Here is a 21841-nt window from a genome sequence, read left to right on the forward strand (position 1 = left end):
GAGTTGCATGCTGGAGTCAGAGCTCTTTGAGTGATGGAGGAGCTGTGACAGCCATCTCTCTATGTTAGAAAAGAGGCCGGGGCCATTGTTACTCATAGAAATTATTTGACTCTGAAGAACAGTGATGGAAGTACTTTATTTTGCTGCACACCATACACGTTGATTGCCTCAATACACTTTCCGTGTTTGACTTAATTTAGTAATCTCTTCCCAGACGGGATGTCCCCTTAGCAGTGTTACCTGTTTCCACCTGAGCGAGAAAATTGACGCACTAGATCTTGCAGTATTTAACAAGTTTATCATGGTGGTAAGGTTAAAACCACACCCTTATGTTAAGATTAGCTAGTTATTTTTTTTTTCATGTTTCTTGCCTTCCATTTTAGGGAAATGCAAAAAAATAGGGGTATGTTTCCTTCTCTTTTCCCCTTTCTGTCTCATCCTCTCCCTCACCCCAGAGAATTAGATAAGGAGCAAAGGAAAAATAAGGAAAGACAAAATGATTCCTGGGGCAGGGTTAGTACACAAATAAATGCATGTCTTTTACACTAGCTAGTTGGGGACCACCCATTTGGCTTTGAGTTTTAGAAGCCAAAACAAAGAAGAAATCGATCAATTGCAAGGCTGTGTTCATGAGATAAAAAGTAAACCAGCCACTTAAGACAAGCATAATTTTTCCAGGAATTGAGACCCTGTGGATCCTTTATTAATGAAGGCTCTGGGTCCTTGGTACACTTCTCTCTGTTCTCTGAAGTGTCTGTAAAGGTACCCAGTTCAAGTATAAGGCATCTTAGTACAAGACATAGGAATAATGTTAGACTGGAGCACAGTTTAATTAAATCACTACTTTTCTGATGCTCTATAGCTATGGAAATGGCCCCCTATAATCGTTCATGCCATTGAACTTTTTATGAAAATTGAGTACCAAAGAGGTCCAAGGTTATAGTTTTCTAGTAACTACTCTACTTTAACAATTAACTGAGGGGGCCAGCAGCACTAATCATCTGCCTTTGAAAAATTGAAGAGTTTAACCAGGACTTGATTTCAAATCTAGATGTATAAATTGACTTGGAGGCCAGGTCATTGAATTCCTCAGAAAACAGTTCTATGTCCAACATGCAGACATGTTTTTTGGTTTTGTTTTTTGTTTTTTAAATTTTATTTTATTTGGCTGTACCGCGCGGTATGCAAGATCTTAGTTCCCTGACTAGGGATCGAACCCATGTGTCTCCTGCATTGGGAGCATGGAGTCTTAACGAGTGGACCACCAGGGAAGTCCCCCAAACATGTTTAATGGATAGTGTTTTACGTCATAAGGTAGTAATTTTTTTTTAATTTGTTAAATTTCTGACACAGAAGCCCAACATAAAAAACTGATAGAAGTGAGGTGTTTGGGCTAGAGATGAGGTGGACCCTCACCTGCTCCTTAGGGAGACCTTAGGGCAAGGTTTAAAAGCCACTGTGAGATTCAAGGCTAACACCATTTTAGTTTGGAAAAACTTCAAGAAAGCCTGGATCACCAGACTCCCACTTTTATGGAACAAGCTCACCCTGTGTGCCCCCTACCCACAGAATACCTGTAGAAAGCCTAATTTTAACATTTAACTCATTAACTTCCTGTTTAAACCACTGTGATTCTGATAGGTTGGTGACATGGTTAGCAATAACCCAAATATTTGGTAGATCAAGTTAAAAACTAAGAAGGTGGATTTTTGAGGCCTAGTAATCATATTCACTTGAGTTGGTAGCATTCTTCTGCTGAAACAGTAAAGGAAAAACAGAATCCCATGTTCAGAATTTTTGTAGAAGGAAATAAGTTTTTAATGGAAGAAAATGTATCCTTTGTAGCTTTTCCAGAATGTTTTGTGGCCTCTACCTAAAACTTAACTGTCTATACTCCCTTGGATATAAGATGTCTCTGTTGTGCATTTTCAATACAGCTTTCAGATAAAAAGCAAGTTTTCCATCGTGACTGTATTGTGATGTCAACACTCACCTAAAAAGCACCACTCCATAAAGTGGGGAATGTTCTTTGAGTAATAAAAGAAGCCATGTGTTTATTCTGTAAACAGCACTTAAGTTTACAGTGAGTTCTGTAAACTCACTGCCTTCTGCCTTCCTTTTCATTCAACACTTTATTACCCACCAGAGCTTGATGAAATTACAAAATAATTTTTGTTTCCTTATCAGAGTTCAGATTGTTGCATAAAGCTCTCTAATCAATTGTAATACATTTTCTGACTTTTATCCCAATTTATTCTGTCTACAAAATGCAGCTCAAGAATCATCTCCCCTGTCGAATGAAGTGTGAGACCTTCAACACACAGTGCCCTGTCTGTCCTCTGAGCTTGCCACTTGGCTCTCTTATTTGGGTTTTGTCATGCAGGGTCTGGTGGCATGTATTAGTCTTCCATAGATTTCACTCTTGCTGTGTGTGCCTTGTCTCCCTAGCTGTATTCTGAGTCCTGGAAGAATTCCTGTGTGTACCACATGAGGCATGACCACATCTTTTGGTCCACAAGCTGAGTTTTGGCTGTAGGATTGAGAACTTTTACCCTCCAAAAACACAAGCAAGAGTTTTTATATACGAACATGCCAATCAGGTGACAAATGAATTCAGTTACTTCCTCTGATATAAAATGTTTTTAGCCTCATTATTTCATCTAGAGTTTTTCTCTCAACTCATGATCAAGCCTCCATATGCCAGTTAGTGTGTTGATTTGGAGGGGTGGAAAGGAATGTTGACTGGTTAGAAGAATTCTCAGAGAAATCATCTTTGGGTAAAATGTTCTACATGATCCTCTAAAGGGCCATGCAACTGTGTATTCTGTGACTCTAAATATTTCTGCTGGAAAAAGTCTGTTTACACTGAATACCACCATACGGTGGCCTTTGAGCAGTTTTAAAAGAAAACAAACCTTCAAATCTCCAACTATGGTGCTTCAGCTCAGGCTGGTTTTGTGGCATGTTTATGCTTTTGTGGGCATTTAGCCAGAACAGAAATAGCAATGCTGAACCTTGAAGGAGAGTGATTTTTCAGGTTTACATCTGATCCTCTAGAAATAAGTTTTACGGTTATAAATTTTAAAAAGGAATTTTTTTTTCAAAATACAGTTCTTAATTGGAATGACTGAAAGGAAAAAAATAAAAATCATTTCAACACTCTCAGGTGTAACTTTTTAGAACCACAGTATTTTCTTACTTTTTCAATCTATCTTAATTCTTTGACAAAAAAATAATTTTCGAAAAGGCTTTTATTTTTCTTGTTTGAACTTTGTTTCAAATTTTCTCACTTGTTTACTGTTCAAGTTTTGAATTACACAATTTTTTTAAGGAATTACCATCTTTTTAAAAGAGCAGGATTGGCTATTTGCTTTTTCTTCTTTACCAAACATGGGTGAGGCTGTGATGTTTACTCATGGTCATATGGACTATGCTTCCACAACCTTGTGGCAAAGTGAGTAGTAAATTGAACCAGAAGAAAAATGAATTTATAATTTTTTCCTTGAAGATTAATGATTTCACGTTTAAAAATGTGGACACTGATTAACCTTCATATTATTAAATTCAGTGCTAATTTGTCAAGGAATAGTTGAAGTTCATGTTTCTGAAACTAATTCTACAACTATGGTAATGTAACTTAATTCCTTAGAATATCTGTGAATGAATCGGTGTAGATAAAATTAAAGATGGCAGATCCATACTGATAAAAGGCCTTTAACATATTCATGGAAATCAGTTAATTAGTCATGTATTACAAGTATTTCTAAATAATGCTTTGTAATATGTAACTATGATTTCAAGTCTTAAACCAAGTGATGAAATCTTTTTGCCTTGTGATAATTTGAGAAATTAAGCATTGTGAATAAGATAGCTATCGTTAGTAAATGAACTACTCAGGTTGATTATAAATCTATTTTATAAACTGCCCGTCCCATCCTATCAGTTGGTTATGAGATCAATTTAGTGGGCTATGACTAGCATTTTAAAAGGGAGGGAAGGGAACAGGGGACTAGGATAGAATAAAATAGAATGGAGAATGTCAGTGTAATTTTGCATAGTGAGGATAAGTGCTGTTTGGTGGTACTTTGTGTGTGTCTGTGTGTATGTGATACATATTTTTTATGTATGAATATATGTGTCTTGAAATCAGAGAAATCTGGAAGCTATCACTGCTAGTGGTAATGAGTTAGGTGACCTGGTGGCCTTGTGGTTGTTTAAATGGCTGTACACACAAAATAGTGGGAAGCAGCCGCATAGCACAGGGAGATCAGCTCGGTGCTTTGTGACCACCTAGAGGGGTGGGATAGGGAGGGTGGGAGGGAGATGCAAGAGGGAAGAGATATGGGGACATATGTATATGTATAGCTGATTCACTTTGTTATAAAGCAGAAACTAACACACCATTGTAAAGAAATTATACTCCATTAAAGATGTTAAAAAAAAATAAAACCGCTAAGACTGATGTCAGAAAAATTAAAAAATCAACGACTGTACACACAGTACAAACTGATGGCCGGCTTTAATTGGAAGGTTCCAGTATTTGTACTGTGCTTTTAACAGGGAATAAAGGAAGACCTGTGTGACTTGCTGAACAGATTTGTATTTGACAGGAATCTGGTAAGGAAAGCTAATAATACTCTGGTTAACAAACTAGAGATGCAAGAAAAATTTTTAAATGTCAAATGTATATTGAATCTAAATCAGAAGCAATTTAATAGGAATAATTGTTCAGTCCAGCAGGTTATGTCCCAAAAGGCAGTAGTAAACAATGGGTGCGGATGTGGTTCACTACAGAACATACAGGTCAATTATGTTGCTCAATAGAGAGCTGCCATGTAATGTATCAAAACTATTAATGGAGTTTAAGACTACATTTATGAAATCTATGGATAGGTAGTCTTGGATCATATGTGGAGTACAGGGTCTGGTTTGGAACACCACACTTTTAAGAGGGGTGGTGACAAGCTGGAATCCTGGAGAATAACTGAGGGCAGTCCTCTGATTGAGTCAACTCTTCAAGTTTTATCTTCCTTATCTGTAACAAAAGCACAACTGGATACATTTTATAGGAATTTGGCTGCCGACAGTGCTAAATGTAACGCAGACTGAATGGGAATATTATGGCTCTTGTTCCCAGACAACTTACAGGCTAGCATGGTGATGGTAATTTATATATTAATATGTCTGATTAGGCTGTTCAAAGTGCTTTGAGTTCTTCTTTCTACATGACATTAAAAATATTCTCAAATCACAGATTTGTATTTTTGAAAAATATATCATTTAAATGTTTATTTGGCATCATCCTTATTTAACATGTATTTTAGTATAGTCACCATTTATAAAGAATGCATTCTGTACCACCCCACCCCCAATAACTTAATTAGGTGGCTATTGGAGAAAGGTCACTGATTCATGTTACTATAGTGGATTTCTTGATTGATTTTTCCCACAACTAAGCAGTGCTAGTGTGAAAGGTGCCTCACTGTCAAACTGGATATCATAGTGAGGTTTGTTAAATTAGATTCTACTAGAACTAATTTCAGAAAAGGATACCATTGTTTAACTGTAAATAATGTCTGATACCTATAATATGAAATCTTGCATCATAGTCAGTATGCAGTTACAAGCTTGATAGGAAACCCAGAATTCATAAAGAAAAAGATTATAGATAAAGCTATAAGAAAATGAGAACTTTGTACATGACAAAAAGTTGGAATGCAAATGGAAAAACTAACATATTTGCAAAAAAAAGACAAAGGGATAATGTTCATAATTATAAGTATCCTATCAATCAATGAGAAAAAGACTCCAGACCCAGTAGAATAATGGACATTAGAGATGTACAAACAATTTTGCTAAGGAAATACAAATGGATAATAGGCATGAAAATGTGTTCACTGTCATCAGTGATCAGCAATTCAAAGAATCAAGTTGATATGTGGGGAAGAGAAGGTCAAGAGAATAGCATTTTTAATCTGACAGGTTGGCAAAAATCAAAAGGGTTAGTAGGGCTGGTGTTGGTTGGCTGGTGAGGAAATAGCTGCCGTCATCCACTGTTGATGACAGTGTAAATTGGCATAAGCTTTTGGTGCAAGTTAAAAAACATTTAGAAGAGTAGTCCCATTCATGGCACTTATTTTAGTCCTGAGCAAACTACCTTTCTTTTAAACAACAAAAGATATTTGAAAACTATTATGGGGCCAATACTCAGATGGAGAAAAAAGCAGATGTATAAGAGCAAACTTTTCTGCAGAAGCCAGGTTCAAGTTAGTGTGTGTGTGTGTGTGTGTGTGTGTATTTTTAAGGTTAAAATTTAAACTTACAAGAAAGAAGTCAGAGAGCTCTGAAACATGATACAGTCTTAACTCCTAAGAATTACTTAGGTAATTCCAGTTTGGTTAAAATACTTCCAGCCATATCTCTAAGTGAATTCTAGAACTGTTTAAGTGGTTGTTTATATGTGCCCTGCCCTGTTCCAGAAAGGATCTAAGGTAGCTTGAAGTATTCTGTTGTACTTAATTATCATAATTTTAGTCTTGGAAATCCTTAATGACTGCATGATACACTGAAATTACCACAGTAAAACTTGACACTAGTAGTATGGTTCTCTTAAAAAGTGTTTGAGGCTTAACATGAGATTCCTGTTTGTAAAATTAATACACAGATTTTTTTTTTTAACAAGAGCTGGTGCTTTAAAAAAATCCTTGTAAAACTACTTTTGTCTAAAAATTACTTTGTCTGAAGCAAAGCTCTCTCCTATAAACAGGTGTCTCTTGCTTTGTTGTTCAAATAAAGAATGAACTTTATCATTAGAGCATATTTCATAAACATTCATAATTTGATATTCGCATGTTTAGTGTGAGTAAAAGAAACTTTCAAGGGTTAATAGAAAGCCTATTAGAAGAACACAAAAGTGAAATTATTTCTAAACATTGTATTTACTAAGCCCATTTCATTAAGTTCTCGATCTGTAATTCATACATAACAAAAGCTATTAATTTAAAATAGGAATTTTTTCTAGAAATTTAAATTTATGGGAATACTATTAAAGATTGATTCACCTAGTGATTATTTACTACTTTTGATGACCAAAAACAATAAAAACAACAACAAAAAACAGAATTAATGGTCCGTATGATGTGATGTATGTAATTGGTGCATTTAGCTTTAGGGTCATGGAGAAAGTTCCACCAAGAATAGTCTACCCTAACCTACACTTCTAAATTCTGAAAATGTTAGAGATTTGAGGTCTCCAACAATCTCTCTTTTTAAAAAGTGATCTGGGAAAAAGTATTAGGCATATGCCTAAAGGAGATTTGTTTTAGTTAATATGACATTTTCCCAAAAGATGAGTGGCTGGAGAAGTTCGTGGTCACTCAGACCTATACATGTGTTTGGGAGGTTTTAGTTGGAACTGGAAGGTAGTTCCTAGCTCTCTATGCAATGCACTTGTTATTTAATAGAAAAAAGGAACGTGGGTTGTCAACGATGAGCAATAAAAGTCCTCTCCAAAGCATATGGAACAGAGATGTGGGCCAATTTTTGTTTTTTGATACTGTGGGGGGTTTTTTCGGGGGGGGGGGAGGGGACAGTCAAGGGTATCCTTTTCATATTTATTTAACTCATAATAATCTTAGAAATTGCCTTTTGTCTATTTGATCAGAATTTAAAGATCAATATTTTTAAAAAGACACTTAGTGAACATTTATTTCTGATTACTTTTTGATAATTAAGTCATACTTCCATGTTGTACATTTTGTGATACTTGATCTGTTTGTAAGATGATAGGACAAATAAATACAAAGAGAATTTGAAGTCAAAAGACTTGCCTTGAATTCTGATGCAGACGTTCAACATGGGATCTCAGGACGGACCTTTTATGTGAATCTAAAGACGTACAGCAAGTATTTACCATAGAAATTGGGGAAAGTGGGAAGGGGTAGTTTCATGGATAGAAAGTGTTGGATTTAGAGAATACACATCACAATATAATGCCCAAGTGATCAGTCAATTAAGTTCATTCTAATATAACATTAATAAAAAGTCAATGCAAAAAAGTTGTGAAGATCCAAAACAGGATGGTTCTACAAATTGTGCCACAATCTTGGGAACCCAGATCCACCCTTTCAGTATTTCATCTTGGTTAATTACATGAATCTATTACACTTTAGTCAGAATTTTTCCATGTTTATATTCATGGCACAAACAACATACAGGTGGCAACTTATAGATTGGAACAGTTAAGTGAGCAGGTGTGGGTCCAACTTTGTACATAGCAATAGCTAGATTATAGGTGCTTACCTAGATTTCCTGCTCACTTATCCTCCAAGACCATCTAGGTGGTGGCCCCTAACCCTGTTCTGGCTGGGTTTCAGATTAAAACTTTCTGGTTAACTCCTGGTTGTTTATGTATCAATCGTTTCTGTGGCCTTCTTTGTTTTGAGAACTGTTTTTCAGTTCCACTCAATACATGTGTCTGGAGTCTTAATGCAAAGCAATATGCCAAATGTTACGAGAATGTAACATGTTGGCTGGTATTCAGTTTTGCCACATTCAGTTTTGGGGCTTCCTGACTCATTGAGGGTGATACATATGTAAATAATAAAAGCACACTATAATCGAGGTTTTGAAAGCTCAGGAGTGAGGAGGAAGATTACTGTGGGGGTCTTCATGGAGGAGCTGTTATTTAAAAGTGGAATTAGACATGGGCAGGATTTTGAACAAGTAGAGAAAAGGGGGGCATTCCCAAGGCGGGGATACTCATGCTGGCATTGCTGTAGTTTTCCAAGAATTTCAGGGAGGGGCACTATAAGTCAGCTATTGAAGGCATTGCCTGTGTGTACCTATTTCCTCTGTAGATATTCTTTTCCTGTGCCATCAGCAGATAAGTTAGTTTATTGAATTACAGTGGACAGAATGACAACACATATACATTGGAACAGTTAAGTAAGAGCTGTGAGACTATAGAGGAGAAAGGGTTGTTTTTATGTGAGAAACATGGTTTAAGGTGATCACTTTGCAGTTATACATAAATTTAACTTTGACCGTTTAGGCAAATAAAGGGGAAAAAAGCAAAAGCAAAGCACAATGGACATACCAATTACAAGAAGCATAACAATTCTTTAGAGTAAAAAATGTTCTCTATTACTGATTTTTAAAAATTATGAAAATGTTCAAGTATATTCAAATACTTTCTGAGGTAACATGCCCTAGGCTCGGCTCATCTTATATATTTTCCTGCTCCTTCATGGAGCCCTGGTTCCTTTTATTGGGAATGATCTTGTACTAATTTTTTTTAATAGCACTTTTATAATCAGGAAAAAACTGTACATGTACATTGTAAATATTTAACATTAAGAAAAATTTAATATGGAACACACATTCTCACTACCCATTATTAACCTCTGATTTTTTTTCTCTTAGTCAACATATGTGTTTGCATATATAGAACACATGACTATTTTATATACGTATATACACTCATATGTATATGTGGTGCATATAAATACATATATGCACCTTTGTATCTAAAGTGTTTTCAGTTAAAAGGAATTGTGGGCATTTTTTCACGTCAGTAGAAATCTTCAGAAGAATTGATTTTTAAATGAGTTCACAATGTTCAATTATATTTCCTGGGGCTTTTTCCCTTTTTTTCAACTGTCTTAAGTAATGATTCAGCTGCCATCTTGGTACATAAATCTAAGAGAAGCAGGTTTAAGAGAGAAGCATTTTTAAGTCTCCTGATACATAGTGAACATATTCATTGTCATATGAAAGACACTGGTTAATCTGATAGATGGTGCATTAAGAGTTGGAGTCAAAACCTTGGAAGTCCTTTCTCTTCCACTTTACTAACTAGCTTCATGGTGTTTGAACAAATTATTCAATATCTTTGTGCCTTAGTTTACTCATCTATAGAATAGAAAAAAAATAAAACTTAGTAATGAATCAGAGGAGTTCTACTCTTTCCTTGAGAATCAAAAGATAGTTTGCTTGTTCTACAGATATTCTACAAGTATGTTCTAGACACTGTTCCAGGGTCTGGGTATACAACAATGAATGAGTGAAACAAACAGAGTCCTTTTCCTGGGACATATATGTCAGGTAATGGTGACAAGTACTGGAAGAGCAATGAAGCGGGATAAGGAGATGAGATTAGGGGAAAGGTGCTCTTTTGGAAACATTGGTCAGGGAAGGCCCTGTGAGTAAAATGAGGGAGAGAGCCATAGTGATCTGAGCAAAGAACTCTCCATGAACAGTATGGGGAATGTACTTAGGCCGGGCCCAGGAATGTCAAGCCAGGCAGTATGGCTAAAGCCTCGAGTGTAAGAGATGAGGACAGAGAGCAGTAGATCAAGGAGCCTTGCAGGCCTTGGTCAGGAGTGTGGATTTTATTCTGAATGAAGTGAGAGGTCATTGGGGGAGGGAATAAACAGAGAAGTGACGGGGCTTTGTAAACTGTGAAGTGTAGTACTGTAGGAGAGATCTTACATTATTTAAAATATTGCTACTATTACCACCATGGCAACCATCTGATTTACCATCTAGGCTATAAAAAAATGTCAGTCTAACTCCTGCATAGTATCCAGTGTTGCACATCATTGGCCCCTGAAAGTCTGATCAAGATACATTAATTGCAAAGGACACTTTACAGGTCGTCTTGTATGCTCTTGAACACTTGATTTTGGTTTTGACATAGTTGATGATGAGCTTTGTATATGGTAGCTTTGGTAATTAACCAAAGGTCCAGTTGCTTCTTAAAGCTATCCATGGTTTATTTTAATGGAGCTGAGTCATTGCATCTTATTTGCAGCTTAGAAGGGCATGTAGCCTATCCTTCCAAAAACTGAATCAAAACTTTTAGATGCAGGTTTTAAAAGGATAAGATCACTCATCTTATATTGCTATACAGTCTGTGTGGATACCTTTTTTTTTTTTTTTTTTTTTTTTTTGCGGTACGCAGGCCTCTCACTGTTGTGGCCTCTCGCGTTGCGGAGCATAGACTCCCGAGGCGCAGGCTCAGCAGCCATGGCTCACGGGCTCAGCCACTTCACGGCATGTGGGATCCTCCCAGACTGGGGCACGAACCCGTGTCCCCTGCATCGGCAGGCGGACTCTCAACCACTGCACCACCAGGGAAGCCCTGGATACCTTTTTTAAAACCCATTTTGGCCTTGGAAACAGTAGTCATGAATCAGATTTTAGAAGGAAAAAAAAAACCATGTAATTATGCTTAACTGCTGTTTATTCAAATTTTACCATATGCAGATGCTGTTCTAAACACTTGAAACACATGCAATTCTTATACCAAGTTGTTAGGTTGCTATTGTTTCTCCCATTTTAGAGATGAGGAAAGGGGGCTTAGAAAAGTCTAAGTCAGCTAAGGCATGGTGAAGCCAGGATTTGAACCCGGGTTATCTTTAAAGCCCGTGTAATTAACTACTGTGCCTTATATAATTGCCCTACCTTACTATATGGGTAGTCTAGCACCTAACACAAGATCTAGCATGTTGTAGATATTTAATATTTATCTGAATCAAGTAACATTAACCCTAGAAGCAGGGGATTTAGGTCTCAGAGCCAGCTATCTAAAAAATGGATTCAAATGTTTACGACATTTCACACTTTCCATGACTGCTTAATTAAGTACCTCGATAGTCCTCTGCAACAGTCTTATTATTGTATGTGGGGTTTTTTGTTTGCAGTTTTGGCATTTGACCACCAAGTTTATGAGTCAGATCTAACATATATGTTAGCACAGAGTCCTGTGAACTCAACTGTTTAGGAATGTGTTGTCATTCAGGAGCTTTTCTGTATTGTCTTAAAACATATACACCCACATCCATATATGCCAGAATGTTGTCTTCTTGAGAGCAGCCACTCTTGGTGCCTTAAGTTTGTATGGTACATAGTGAGTGCACGGTTGGTACTTGAATGAATGAATGTCCTAATTAGTGGCTTATGGACCATTTGACTACTTTTCAATATTTATCAGTACATAGGTGACTAGAGTTAGCTGCATTTAGGGGAATGTTGCATGAGCCCAAAGCAGTCAGATTGCCTAAGAAGGTCAGTGCCTAACAGTCCTAGCTAATGGTGTTACCCTTCTAGTTTCCCAGTGGGTGTTCTGTATGTTCTCCAGCGGTTTCTTGGTATGGAGCTTTGTACTCTGAGGAGTATTAACCTAACAGACCAGTGACTTGAAGTTTTTGTGCTTTGTAAGATGGAGGTGACCATTTCTGCTATCATCTGGTCTCCATCTGTTTTAGAGAAGAGTCGAGTCGCCATGTGAAAGACCACAAATATAGAGCAAGTAACAAAAAGAAAAATATATATCAAACTGTTAATACTAGCTGTCCCTATAGGCTTTGCAGGTGATTTTCACTTTCTACCTTGAGTAGTCCTTTAATGTTTGAATTTTGCATGATGAATAGTATAACCATTTTTTAAAAGCTAGAAGTTTAACACTCAGTGATGGACATAGATGCAGGAGTAGATAGAAAAACTTCATTTATTCTGACTCCCAGCCTAGCCCTCTCCTCCCTACCCCAAGGATATAGAAGCTAGCTAAGGACTGTGCTTATGTGAACAGTGGCACAAAAAGCAACCCCACCCACCTTTTTAAAGTGATTTCAGTGGGTCAGTAAATGTCCCAGTCATCGTGGCGCCCAAATTTTCAAGAACATCTCCTAGGGGTGATATTGGCCCCATTGACAACCACTGCCCTTTGTGGAGAATAGCGAGGGTCTACACTTGATGTCTGTAGGGACAGAGAGATTTAGAAAACAGAATTTACTGAAATTGTGAACTGATTATATGGAAGAGTTAATGAGTGGAAAGAGTCTGCTATGGTGACCAGGTTTTGTGATTGGGTGAACAATGGATCCATTCACTGTGAAGGGGAATTTAGAAAAATAAGCAGGACTTGGGGATGAGGTTTGAGTTGCCTTGAGGACATCTTTCGGGAGCAGTAGTTAGAAATGTAGGCTGATTGGTCGGGGCTGGAGGTAGATTTCAGGTTGTTGAAAACGTGGGTAGATGAGATCACTCAGAGAATATAGGGTAAGAAGACAGCCAAGATAGAACCTTAAAGTACATCACCATTGGAAAAAAGATGAGTCATTAAGTTAAAGGCAGAAAGAAAGAGCATTTGGAAAGACAGAAAAACAAATGCGTGAAACCTAAGGGGTGTAACAGTGCTAAATGTTCCTGCAAATTCCTTTCATGCAGATTTAGCATGTTATTTCATAAATATTAATTTTAGTTTAAAAGCATGCTAAATTATTCCCCACCCTGGCCTCCCTCCTCCCAATTTTCAAGTTATATTTCCCCTCTAACTCTTCTTTACCTTTGGGATTCAGGCATACACCACTAATAAACCATCAGGAGCACGCTTACCGCCAGTGTGCGAGATGGTAGGCACGGGTTTCCACAGCCCTCTAAATGCGGACGTGGCTGGCGTTCTGCCAGTGGCATTGGTAGTTTTGACTCAGCCCAAGGACTCCTACTGAGGTTTATTATGAACCAATTTTTTTTTTGAAGGGATCGGGAAGTGAGTATTTGAAAACTAAATGAATTTTTTCAATTATAGTACGTATTTCTGTCCATTTCCTTCATGAACTCTAGTTATGTCTGAAACATAGTTTAGGCAAAACATAGTTTAAGAAGAAATTTGAATGTACAGAATAGTTGAGTGGCAGTGAAAACCCATATATCCATTTAGATTTAAAAATTAAGATTTTTACCATACTTGCAAGTTTGTGGTACTCTGGCTTAGAGGTAGTTGGCATATTTAGGGAACAGAAAGGACCTCAGCGTGGCTGGACCTCTGTGCGAGCCTCTGTGGGCTGTGCGAGTTGGAGATGGGTAAAGCTATGGTAGGGAATTTGGATTTTACCATAAGGGCAATGAAAAGTTATTGAAGGGCCTTACTCAGTGAACTCTTGCTGTTATTGTTCCCTAGAATTCTCTCAAACACGTATGACAAAGGAAGAAAGTGGGAAATGAGAGTCAGGCAGGTGAAAAGTGTCTTGTAACCATCTTATCCTTTGTTTAACCATTGCTACTTCCAGCTTTGGCATCTTCATACTCTTGGGATTGTCAGTTCCAAAACTCAGACATGTACCTGAGTGTTTCACATCCTTCAAGGAGACAGAACCCTGTGAATAGTTCTGCTTGATGGTGGACCAGGCCCCTTTCAAGGCACCGTCTCCACTCCTGGGAGAAAGCAGTGTGGGCTGGAGAGTTCACTCTCAGTGGTGCCTTTGCTATCATTTGAGCACTGTTGGAAGGTCATGAGTTATTCTGTGAAGGGATTCACTTCTATTACTTGTAAGGACTGAAGTAAGGAGACTGAAGCTTCATGTTCAACCCTTAAACTAAGTTTGTATGTGGTTCCAAATCTTCGTGTGGATTTCAGGTTGTTCTTTATTGTCTCTAAACTTAGTGATTCATGAGATCTAGGTTAGTCATCCATATTTTTTTTTAGCTGTGTGTGTGTGCACATGCACGTGTGTGTAACATTAAATAGCTTTCTTACTTATAGATCATGATCAAAGTTTGCTGGTTTTATTGGCTCTGACTTTGGAGATGAGTAAGATTAGTAAATTGGCAGCCTTACTTTTCTGTGTCATTCAGCCTTCCATGGAAATGTTTTATGAATAGTACTTTTTATGTATTAAGGATAGATTGTTTTATATTATTCATTGATTTCTTTACACTTAGTTTTTTTTTTTTTTTTTTTTTTGCGGTACGCAAGCATGTGGGGTCTTCCTGGACCGGGGCACGAACCCGTGTCCCCTGCATCGGCAGGCAGACTCCCAATCACTGTGCCACCAGGGAAGCCCTACACTTAGTTTTATGTTTATCAAATTATACATGTGAAATTGAAGGACGCAAATAGTTACAAAAAGAGCTTGTAAGAAAAAATACCAGTTGCCCACTCTCTTCCTGCTCCCCAGAGGTACTCCCTCTTTTGATCAATTGTTTTGGGATCTTTCTCCCCATCTTTAATGAACATGCTTATATGACACATCCATGATTTCACCATATTATAACATTTGCCTCAATAGCTGCTTTTGTTTTCTTTATTAAAGTCAGGAACACGATAAATACTTAGTAGCTCTGTGCATATTAATCTAACATGTTTATTAAAACTTTTATTTCTTAACGCATTTCTCAGCCTTTTAGCAATCAATGTTCTAGGCACATGTATTGGCTACCTACTTGGTCATCACTTAGCAGCCATTCATGAATTTTAAACTTTTCTATGTTTTCAATTAATTATTTAAAAAGTTGGAACGCTGAGTGGCATACATTAGCATAAGCTTAATGCAAAGCAAACTTAGACATAAGAAATTCTAATGCAGAAGTTTTAAGGGGTATTATTTCATTGTTTTTGACCCCCCAAATCTGTCTTAGTTGTGTTGATCAAGAATTGGTGGATTTGAGGACGTAAATGAAAGAAATAAAAGGATTTGTTTAATTATTGCACTCAGGCTTTAAAGTAAGAACTATATGATATAGTTTTTATTTATACTTTTTTTTTTTTGCGGTACGCGGGCCTCTCTCTGTTGTGGCCTCTCCCGTTGCGGAGCACAGGCTCCGGACGCGCAGGCTCAGCGGCCGTGGCTCACGGGCCCAGCGACTCCGCGGCATGTGGGATCCTCCTGGACCGGGGCACGAACCCGTGTCCCCTGCATCGGCAGGCGGACTCTCAACCACTGCGCCACCAGGGAAGCCCAAAGTATAGTTTTATTAGTTTATATGTTCTGTAGAATCTTGACTGCCCAGTGTATTAATTAAGAGGAATGATTGTGTCATGCTTCCCCTTTCCCTCAACAAAAGCATTTTATATATGTATTCTCTTCTGCAGCTGTACTCTTTTTGCTGTGGACCAATATTTGGTGTGTGGTAGGACTTTTTTTTTTTTTTGGTAGGACTTTTTAAAACCCCCTTTGCCCTGGGAAGTCACTTCTTCCGCTGTTGAGTCAGAGCTGAAAATATCTCTGTTGCATGGCACCCTAACATTTCCTGCAAAATTCCATTAAACATTCCCACCTTTAACCCAGCATTGACTTATAGATCACTGCTATTATTTGTGGAGTACAAACAGGGAAGATTATGGTTTCATAGGACTTATCGTGAGTGTGAATCCACTCTGTTCATAGAGAAGCAGGCTGCATTGCCCCCTACCCTTCTTCAAAAAAAAATAAAATAATTTTAAATAAATAAAAAGAAAAAAGTAATGGAAAAGAATGATCCAGAATTTGGGTCCCATCTTGCCAGGTAATCAGAGAGAAAAATGTAACAGCCACCTGTAGTTGATCCAAACTTCTTGTCATAGAAAAAATATTTGGAAGTAAATTTAGAACCTGTGTTTGAGGACATTTCCCTTTGGTTAATGAAGATGTGGTTTTAATGTGATCAAAAGAGGATTTATAAGCTGACAGAAGGTGAACTATATAGGTGATATTTGGGTATAGAGATTGGTCAAAACATCATATCAAAGCATGTCAAGAAATAACATACTTGTTCATGATTTAGTTGTAAGCTTCATGTTAGCATTCATTTGCACGTTCTTTTCCCCTAAATGTTTATTTGTAAACAGATATGCAGTTCACTGTATCTCATACTTTAGAGAAAAAGCATTCCAATACTTTCTTCCAGTGAAGTCTTAGGCATAGGTCAAAGGAAGTGTTATGATGCTGTTCAACAGAGATATTTTATGTTGATGGGGGAAAAAAACCAAAGTAGGGTTGAGGTATCTGAGACCCACCTCTCCCCACTTTGGCAGAGGTGGGCAGTGGGTGCCAGGGATGGTGAAATATAGGAGTTTGGAACTCACAGTTTGAAAATCACTCATCTAAGTGATCTATAAGGTTCTTCGGAAAAGTGTTGTCTTTTGGTATCTTATATGAGATTGTTTAATGCCTGTGAGTGTAAATTAGTTTATTTAGTGAAAGAAATTGTAACTTCTGACATGTTCCAAAGTTACTTTCATTGCTTATCTTGTTAACTTTGTTTTTTCATGGTGACCTTTTGGAATAGTTGATGTCCTCCTTTTGCATGATGTAATATTGTGGTTTATGTGGTTGAAATGTTGTTTTCTGCTACCTGCAAAATTTTAAGAACTTCCAGAAGTTCATTGTCCCCAGAATTTGTGCAGTGAGTTCCTTCATGGGATATAGTCATATCCAGGCAGAAAAAGTACACGTTGAAACCGTCACTTAAAGAATTTGAGGATCTGATGGGAGATATGTCCAAGGCTCTGTCCAAGGTTCTCTCCAGCCCTGAGACCATAGGATTGACTGAAGAGGAGGAAGAGTGTACCCACAGGATGCTGAGGAAGCAGCATCAGCATGAACACTGGAAAAGGCGCATCTGGAGAGACCTAGAGAGTGGGTCTGTTGCTAGTGCTTTTTGGCTAAGCTCCTTGCCTAACTTTTTACCTCAGTTTCCTCAACTGTGAAACAGAGATATCTATTAATTGGAGGTATAGTGTGGTGATTAAGGACGCTTTGGATCAAGACAGACCTGAGCTGGTTTTACCCCTTAGTACCTTGAGGCAGTTTCTTAATGTTATTCAACTCATTCAATGTTACCTGTAAATGGGAGTAGAATTAATGTCCTCGGGGAATTGTTTGAAAAGATCCCATAGATGATGGATTCAATTGCTTAATAGGGAGCCTGGCGGTGCTAGTTACCCTCCATCATTAGCACCATCATGTTCCTCCTCAAATGGGTGGTTAGGAGAGCAGGGGATTAAAAAGGTATTTTGAAAAGTACAAAGTGTTCTGTAATTTTATTATCATTTCTTATATATTTGTGGGTTTCCTAGTACTGATTTTGAAAGCGATATAAAGTAACTTTCTCAAACACTGTTTTTCTTCTCAGATTAGGGTTTAGAAAGTATGTCTTCTGTCCACCTCACTTTTTCTCACTTGTACCATGTGCTGTGTCCCCAGGTGAAGCAGGCAGAGCGCAGTGAGGCGCCGGTCGCTGCCGCCATGCCGTTCCCATTTGGAAAATCTCACAAATCTCCTGCAGACATCGTGAAGAACCTGAAGGAGAGCATGGCCGTGCTGGAAAAGCAAGACATCTCTGACAAAAAAGCGGAAAAGGTGTGTATTTGGCTTTATTTTATATTTTTAATCTTTTGATTAGGAGCAAATGTAAGACAAGTTATGAGGTGATTTCTAAAAATCAGTAAATCTCAATTTGGGTTTATTTGGGGTTTTTAAAATTTAGTCCTAAAGTGGCATTTGCTGGTGCTTAAACACGTGTTTTCTCCTGTACTGCCATCTAACAAATACATTTTTGACTTTTTTCTCAGTTTTTCATTTGAGGTTTTCAATTCTATTTAAATTTCGGGGTTTTTTTTTCATTGTTGATGTAGTTTATCTCATTTCTGAAATCAGTGTTTCCACGGGTAGTCCTCTTAGGGAGATAACCTCTCCTGATTTTCTTTTTGTGTTCTCTGTATCCATGACAAGTATCTTCTTCTACCCAGTCACCACAGGCCAAAACCCGACTTTCATACCAATCTGTCCCCCCCCCAAAAATAATCATCTTTCAATAAATAGTATGAACCCCTACTTCCTAAGGGGTTTATGAATTGATCCCAACTTCCATTCCTACTTCACGAAAATCCTCATGACCTTTTTTATGGACCTTAGCAGTAGCCTCTTTAGGGCTCTTTCTGAAATATCTCCCCTGCTTTAAACCTTCAGTTCAGCCTTCTCACATAGTACACGAGACCCTTTGTGACCTGGCCTGTGCTTCTCTAGGTGAATTTCAACCCCTTTCTCCCTTTTTCTGTATGCTCTAACAATCTCAGCTTGTCTCTGTTCATTGAAAGCAATTAATAGCAAACAATTAGCCATACTGTCTTTGTCTTGTTTTCACCCCTGCACCATTTTCCCCTCAGCCCCCATTCATTTTTCAGAACCACGCAATTCATTTCTTTTTCCCGTATGGCTTCCCAGAATATTCCCTCTCCCGACCTTACCCTTACACTCTAAAATGAATCTACCATTTGGCCACCTCCTTTGGAAATGGCAGGAGTGCTGCCATCTTCAACATGAATTTATTTGTGTCATATTTTTTCTTCCTTACTAGACCTTGAGCTCTTTGACCCATGTGTCATTTCTGGCCCACCTGTGCCCTCCACAGTACCTGTCTCCCATGGGCTGGATGCCTGATGATTCACTGGATGAGTGTTTTGATTGGAACAGGATTTTCCATCCTATCTTTTATTTTAGCAGGTTGTTTTTTGTTTTGAGTTGACACTTAAACTGCTTAATTTCTACCATCTTTTTAAGTCTAAGACTGTGGTTTACCTGTATTCTTATAAAGAAAGGAATTTCGCGCTCGTGGGATTAAGATTTGTAATTATAGGCTATTTAGTTGTATCTTTCTGTCACTGGAAGCAATCTACAATTAGTGAAATTTTCTATAATTCAATTTTACTTTAGATCTTCCATGGAAATTCTAGACAGTTTCTTGCGTACCTTAGTAAGAGATGTAGATAAATGTTAATAATATGATGAAACTAACTTCTTTTAAAGATGGCTGTTATGTTATTTTGGTTGAAGTATATGAAGAAAATCTGGCCTCATACAGATGCATAATTGGAAAAGAGAGGAGTATTTTAATAGCCTTTCAGATAATTTTGAATATTTTTTGATACCACAGCAAAATTCAACAGTTGATAGTTTCTTGGTTGTAATAGACTCAAACTGTATAAATGAACTTTTCGTACTCAGTACTTTGAAAAGGTCCTTTATCCATGCATGACTTTGTAACATGCACTGGTCATTTAGAAAATATTGGATCACTGAGTTACATACATCTTCCAAACGTTGACACATTATTCAGTATCAAAAATTCACATTTTAAAATATCACCACTGTGATCTCATCAGAAAAGTATAAGTTTTGGAAAGTGGTCAAACTTACTTATGTTGTATTCAAATTTCAAAATTCAAATCTGGCAACAAATACTGTTCGTTGGTTGTTTTCCTTAAGGATACAGGTTCACTTTGTTTATTTTTGAGAAAATGTCTGCCAAATATACAAGCCGGAATAATTTGTCAGTTTTTCTTTCAAGGAAAAGTGATGTTCCATAAAGAAAATAGTTTGTTCAGCTCATAGCTCAAACATTATCATACAAGTACTTTTCTTCAAGACAAGCAGTCTTCAGTAAGGGGCAGAAGGTGCTTTATGTGTACTTCCTATTTATCACACCAAGTGTTAAAAAGTTGTATGTATACTCAGGTCAAAGTTTAATAAAATGAATTTTTTTCCTGCTTTCTCATGACACTCTTAAGTGAAACAGTTTTTTGAAGCTGAGTGCGTGATGATGAAAACTACAACGATAACTACTACAGTTTGTTGTCACTGCCTTGACTTAGGCTAGAGGTCAACACCATCAGTGCAAATGGCAACGGTGGAAAAAGGCAAATTATGTGTTTACATTGATATGAAAGCAGTTTTGACCTCATGGACCCCTTGAAAGGGTCTCAGGGAACCTTTTTTGGTAACACAGAGGTTGAGAATTCTTGCTCTAAACATAAGCAAGAATAGACCTCCTGCTAAATAAAGCAAAGAAAATTAGTTAAATTTATGAAAAATAAATTTTATTTCAAAGGAAGGGGACAACTCTGAAGATTGAGGAGCAATCAATGCAAATTACTTTCCTGAAATAGATTAGAAATAGGGAGGAAAACCCTGAACTTTCTGATTTCACTGTCTTATCAAGATTCAGAAGGAAATAGCACTAATGCAAATGGTGAAGAGGGAATGAGACCTGAAAACAATGGAGAGATGAAAATACAACCTCTAAATTAAAAACCACGAAAAGCAACTTCGACATCATACTTAAGACTGAAAACTTGAATGTAGTCCCATTAAAACCAGGGTGCTTGCTATGACTTTTTATCTAGAGTTGTTCTGGAAATTCTAGGCAACGCATAAAGAAACAGTTTAGAAATAAAAAACACAGCTATTTAAAATAAAGAGGGGAAATTACAATGTTGAGATATTCATATATCTTTACAAAACACAAGAGAATCAGTGTGAAAATGAGAGTTCACTAGGGCAGCTAAATACAAAATGCATAGCTTCCCTAAATACCATCAAAACGATCTAGAAATTGTAATTTTTTTTTAAAAAGTATTTTATTTACAGTAGCAACAACAAAAAAATAAGGTGTCTGGGAATACTTTCATCAGGAAGTATGCAGAACCTATATGAAGAGAACTATAAAACCTTATTCAGAGGTACAAAAGAATACTTGGTCCATGTTATTGGATGGAATATAGTTAAGATGCCATTTCTTATCAAATTAATTTTTAAGCTTAAAGCAGTTCCATTCACATCACAGCAGGATCTTTTTGTACCCTGACAAAAAATGATTCTGAAGTTGTGGAAGAGTTAATAAAGTAGCTACAAAGTTGTGCTGGAATTTAAGGAATATGAATTCTACTTTGTTTTGAAGCAAAACACACATTTCACACATCCACTCACAGTCTTTCCAATCATGGTTAATGATACGCCATCCTTCTAGTTGTTCAGGCCAAAAGTCTTGAGTCATCCATGACTCCTTTCACACTTCCCAGATCCAATTCATGAGCAAATACATCCACTTTATTGCGGGGGGGAAGGGGGGTGTTAAAAAGCCAGACTCTAATGACCACTTCACCCCGTTTTCTTAGTCACTACCTGGGTCTGAGCTACCATTATCTTTGCTCCGGATTACTGTAGTATTCTTCTAACTGGTCTCCCTTGCCTTTCCACAACCATAGTGATTCTTTCAAAACATGAGTCAAATAATATTTCCC

At 37.4% G+C, this 21841-nt stretch overlaps 1 protein-coding gene across 1 annotated transcript in view; it reads left to right on the forward strand.

Moving 5' to 3' along the window:
• CAB39 (calcium binding protein 39) overlaps window positions 1-21841 on the forward strand; it is an 85523-nt gene that overhangs the window by 16537 nt on the left and 47145 nt on the right. Inside the window, exon 2 of the mRNA XM_079925226.1 lies at window positions 17967-18122. Coding sequence (XP_079781352.1) covers window positions 18009-18122 — 114 coding nt within the window. The 5' untranslated portion in view covers window positions 17967-18008. The remainder of the gene's footprint in view (window positions 1-17966; window positions 18123-21841) is intronic.

Source organism: Stenella coeruleoalba (assembly GCF_951394435.1).
Source record: "Stenella coeruleoalba genome assembly, chromosome: 6".
Lineage (NCBI taxonomy): Eukaryota > Metazoa > Chordata > Mammalia > Artiodactyla > Delphinidae > Stenella > Stenella coeruleoalba.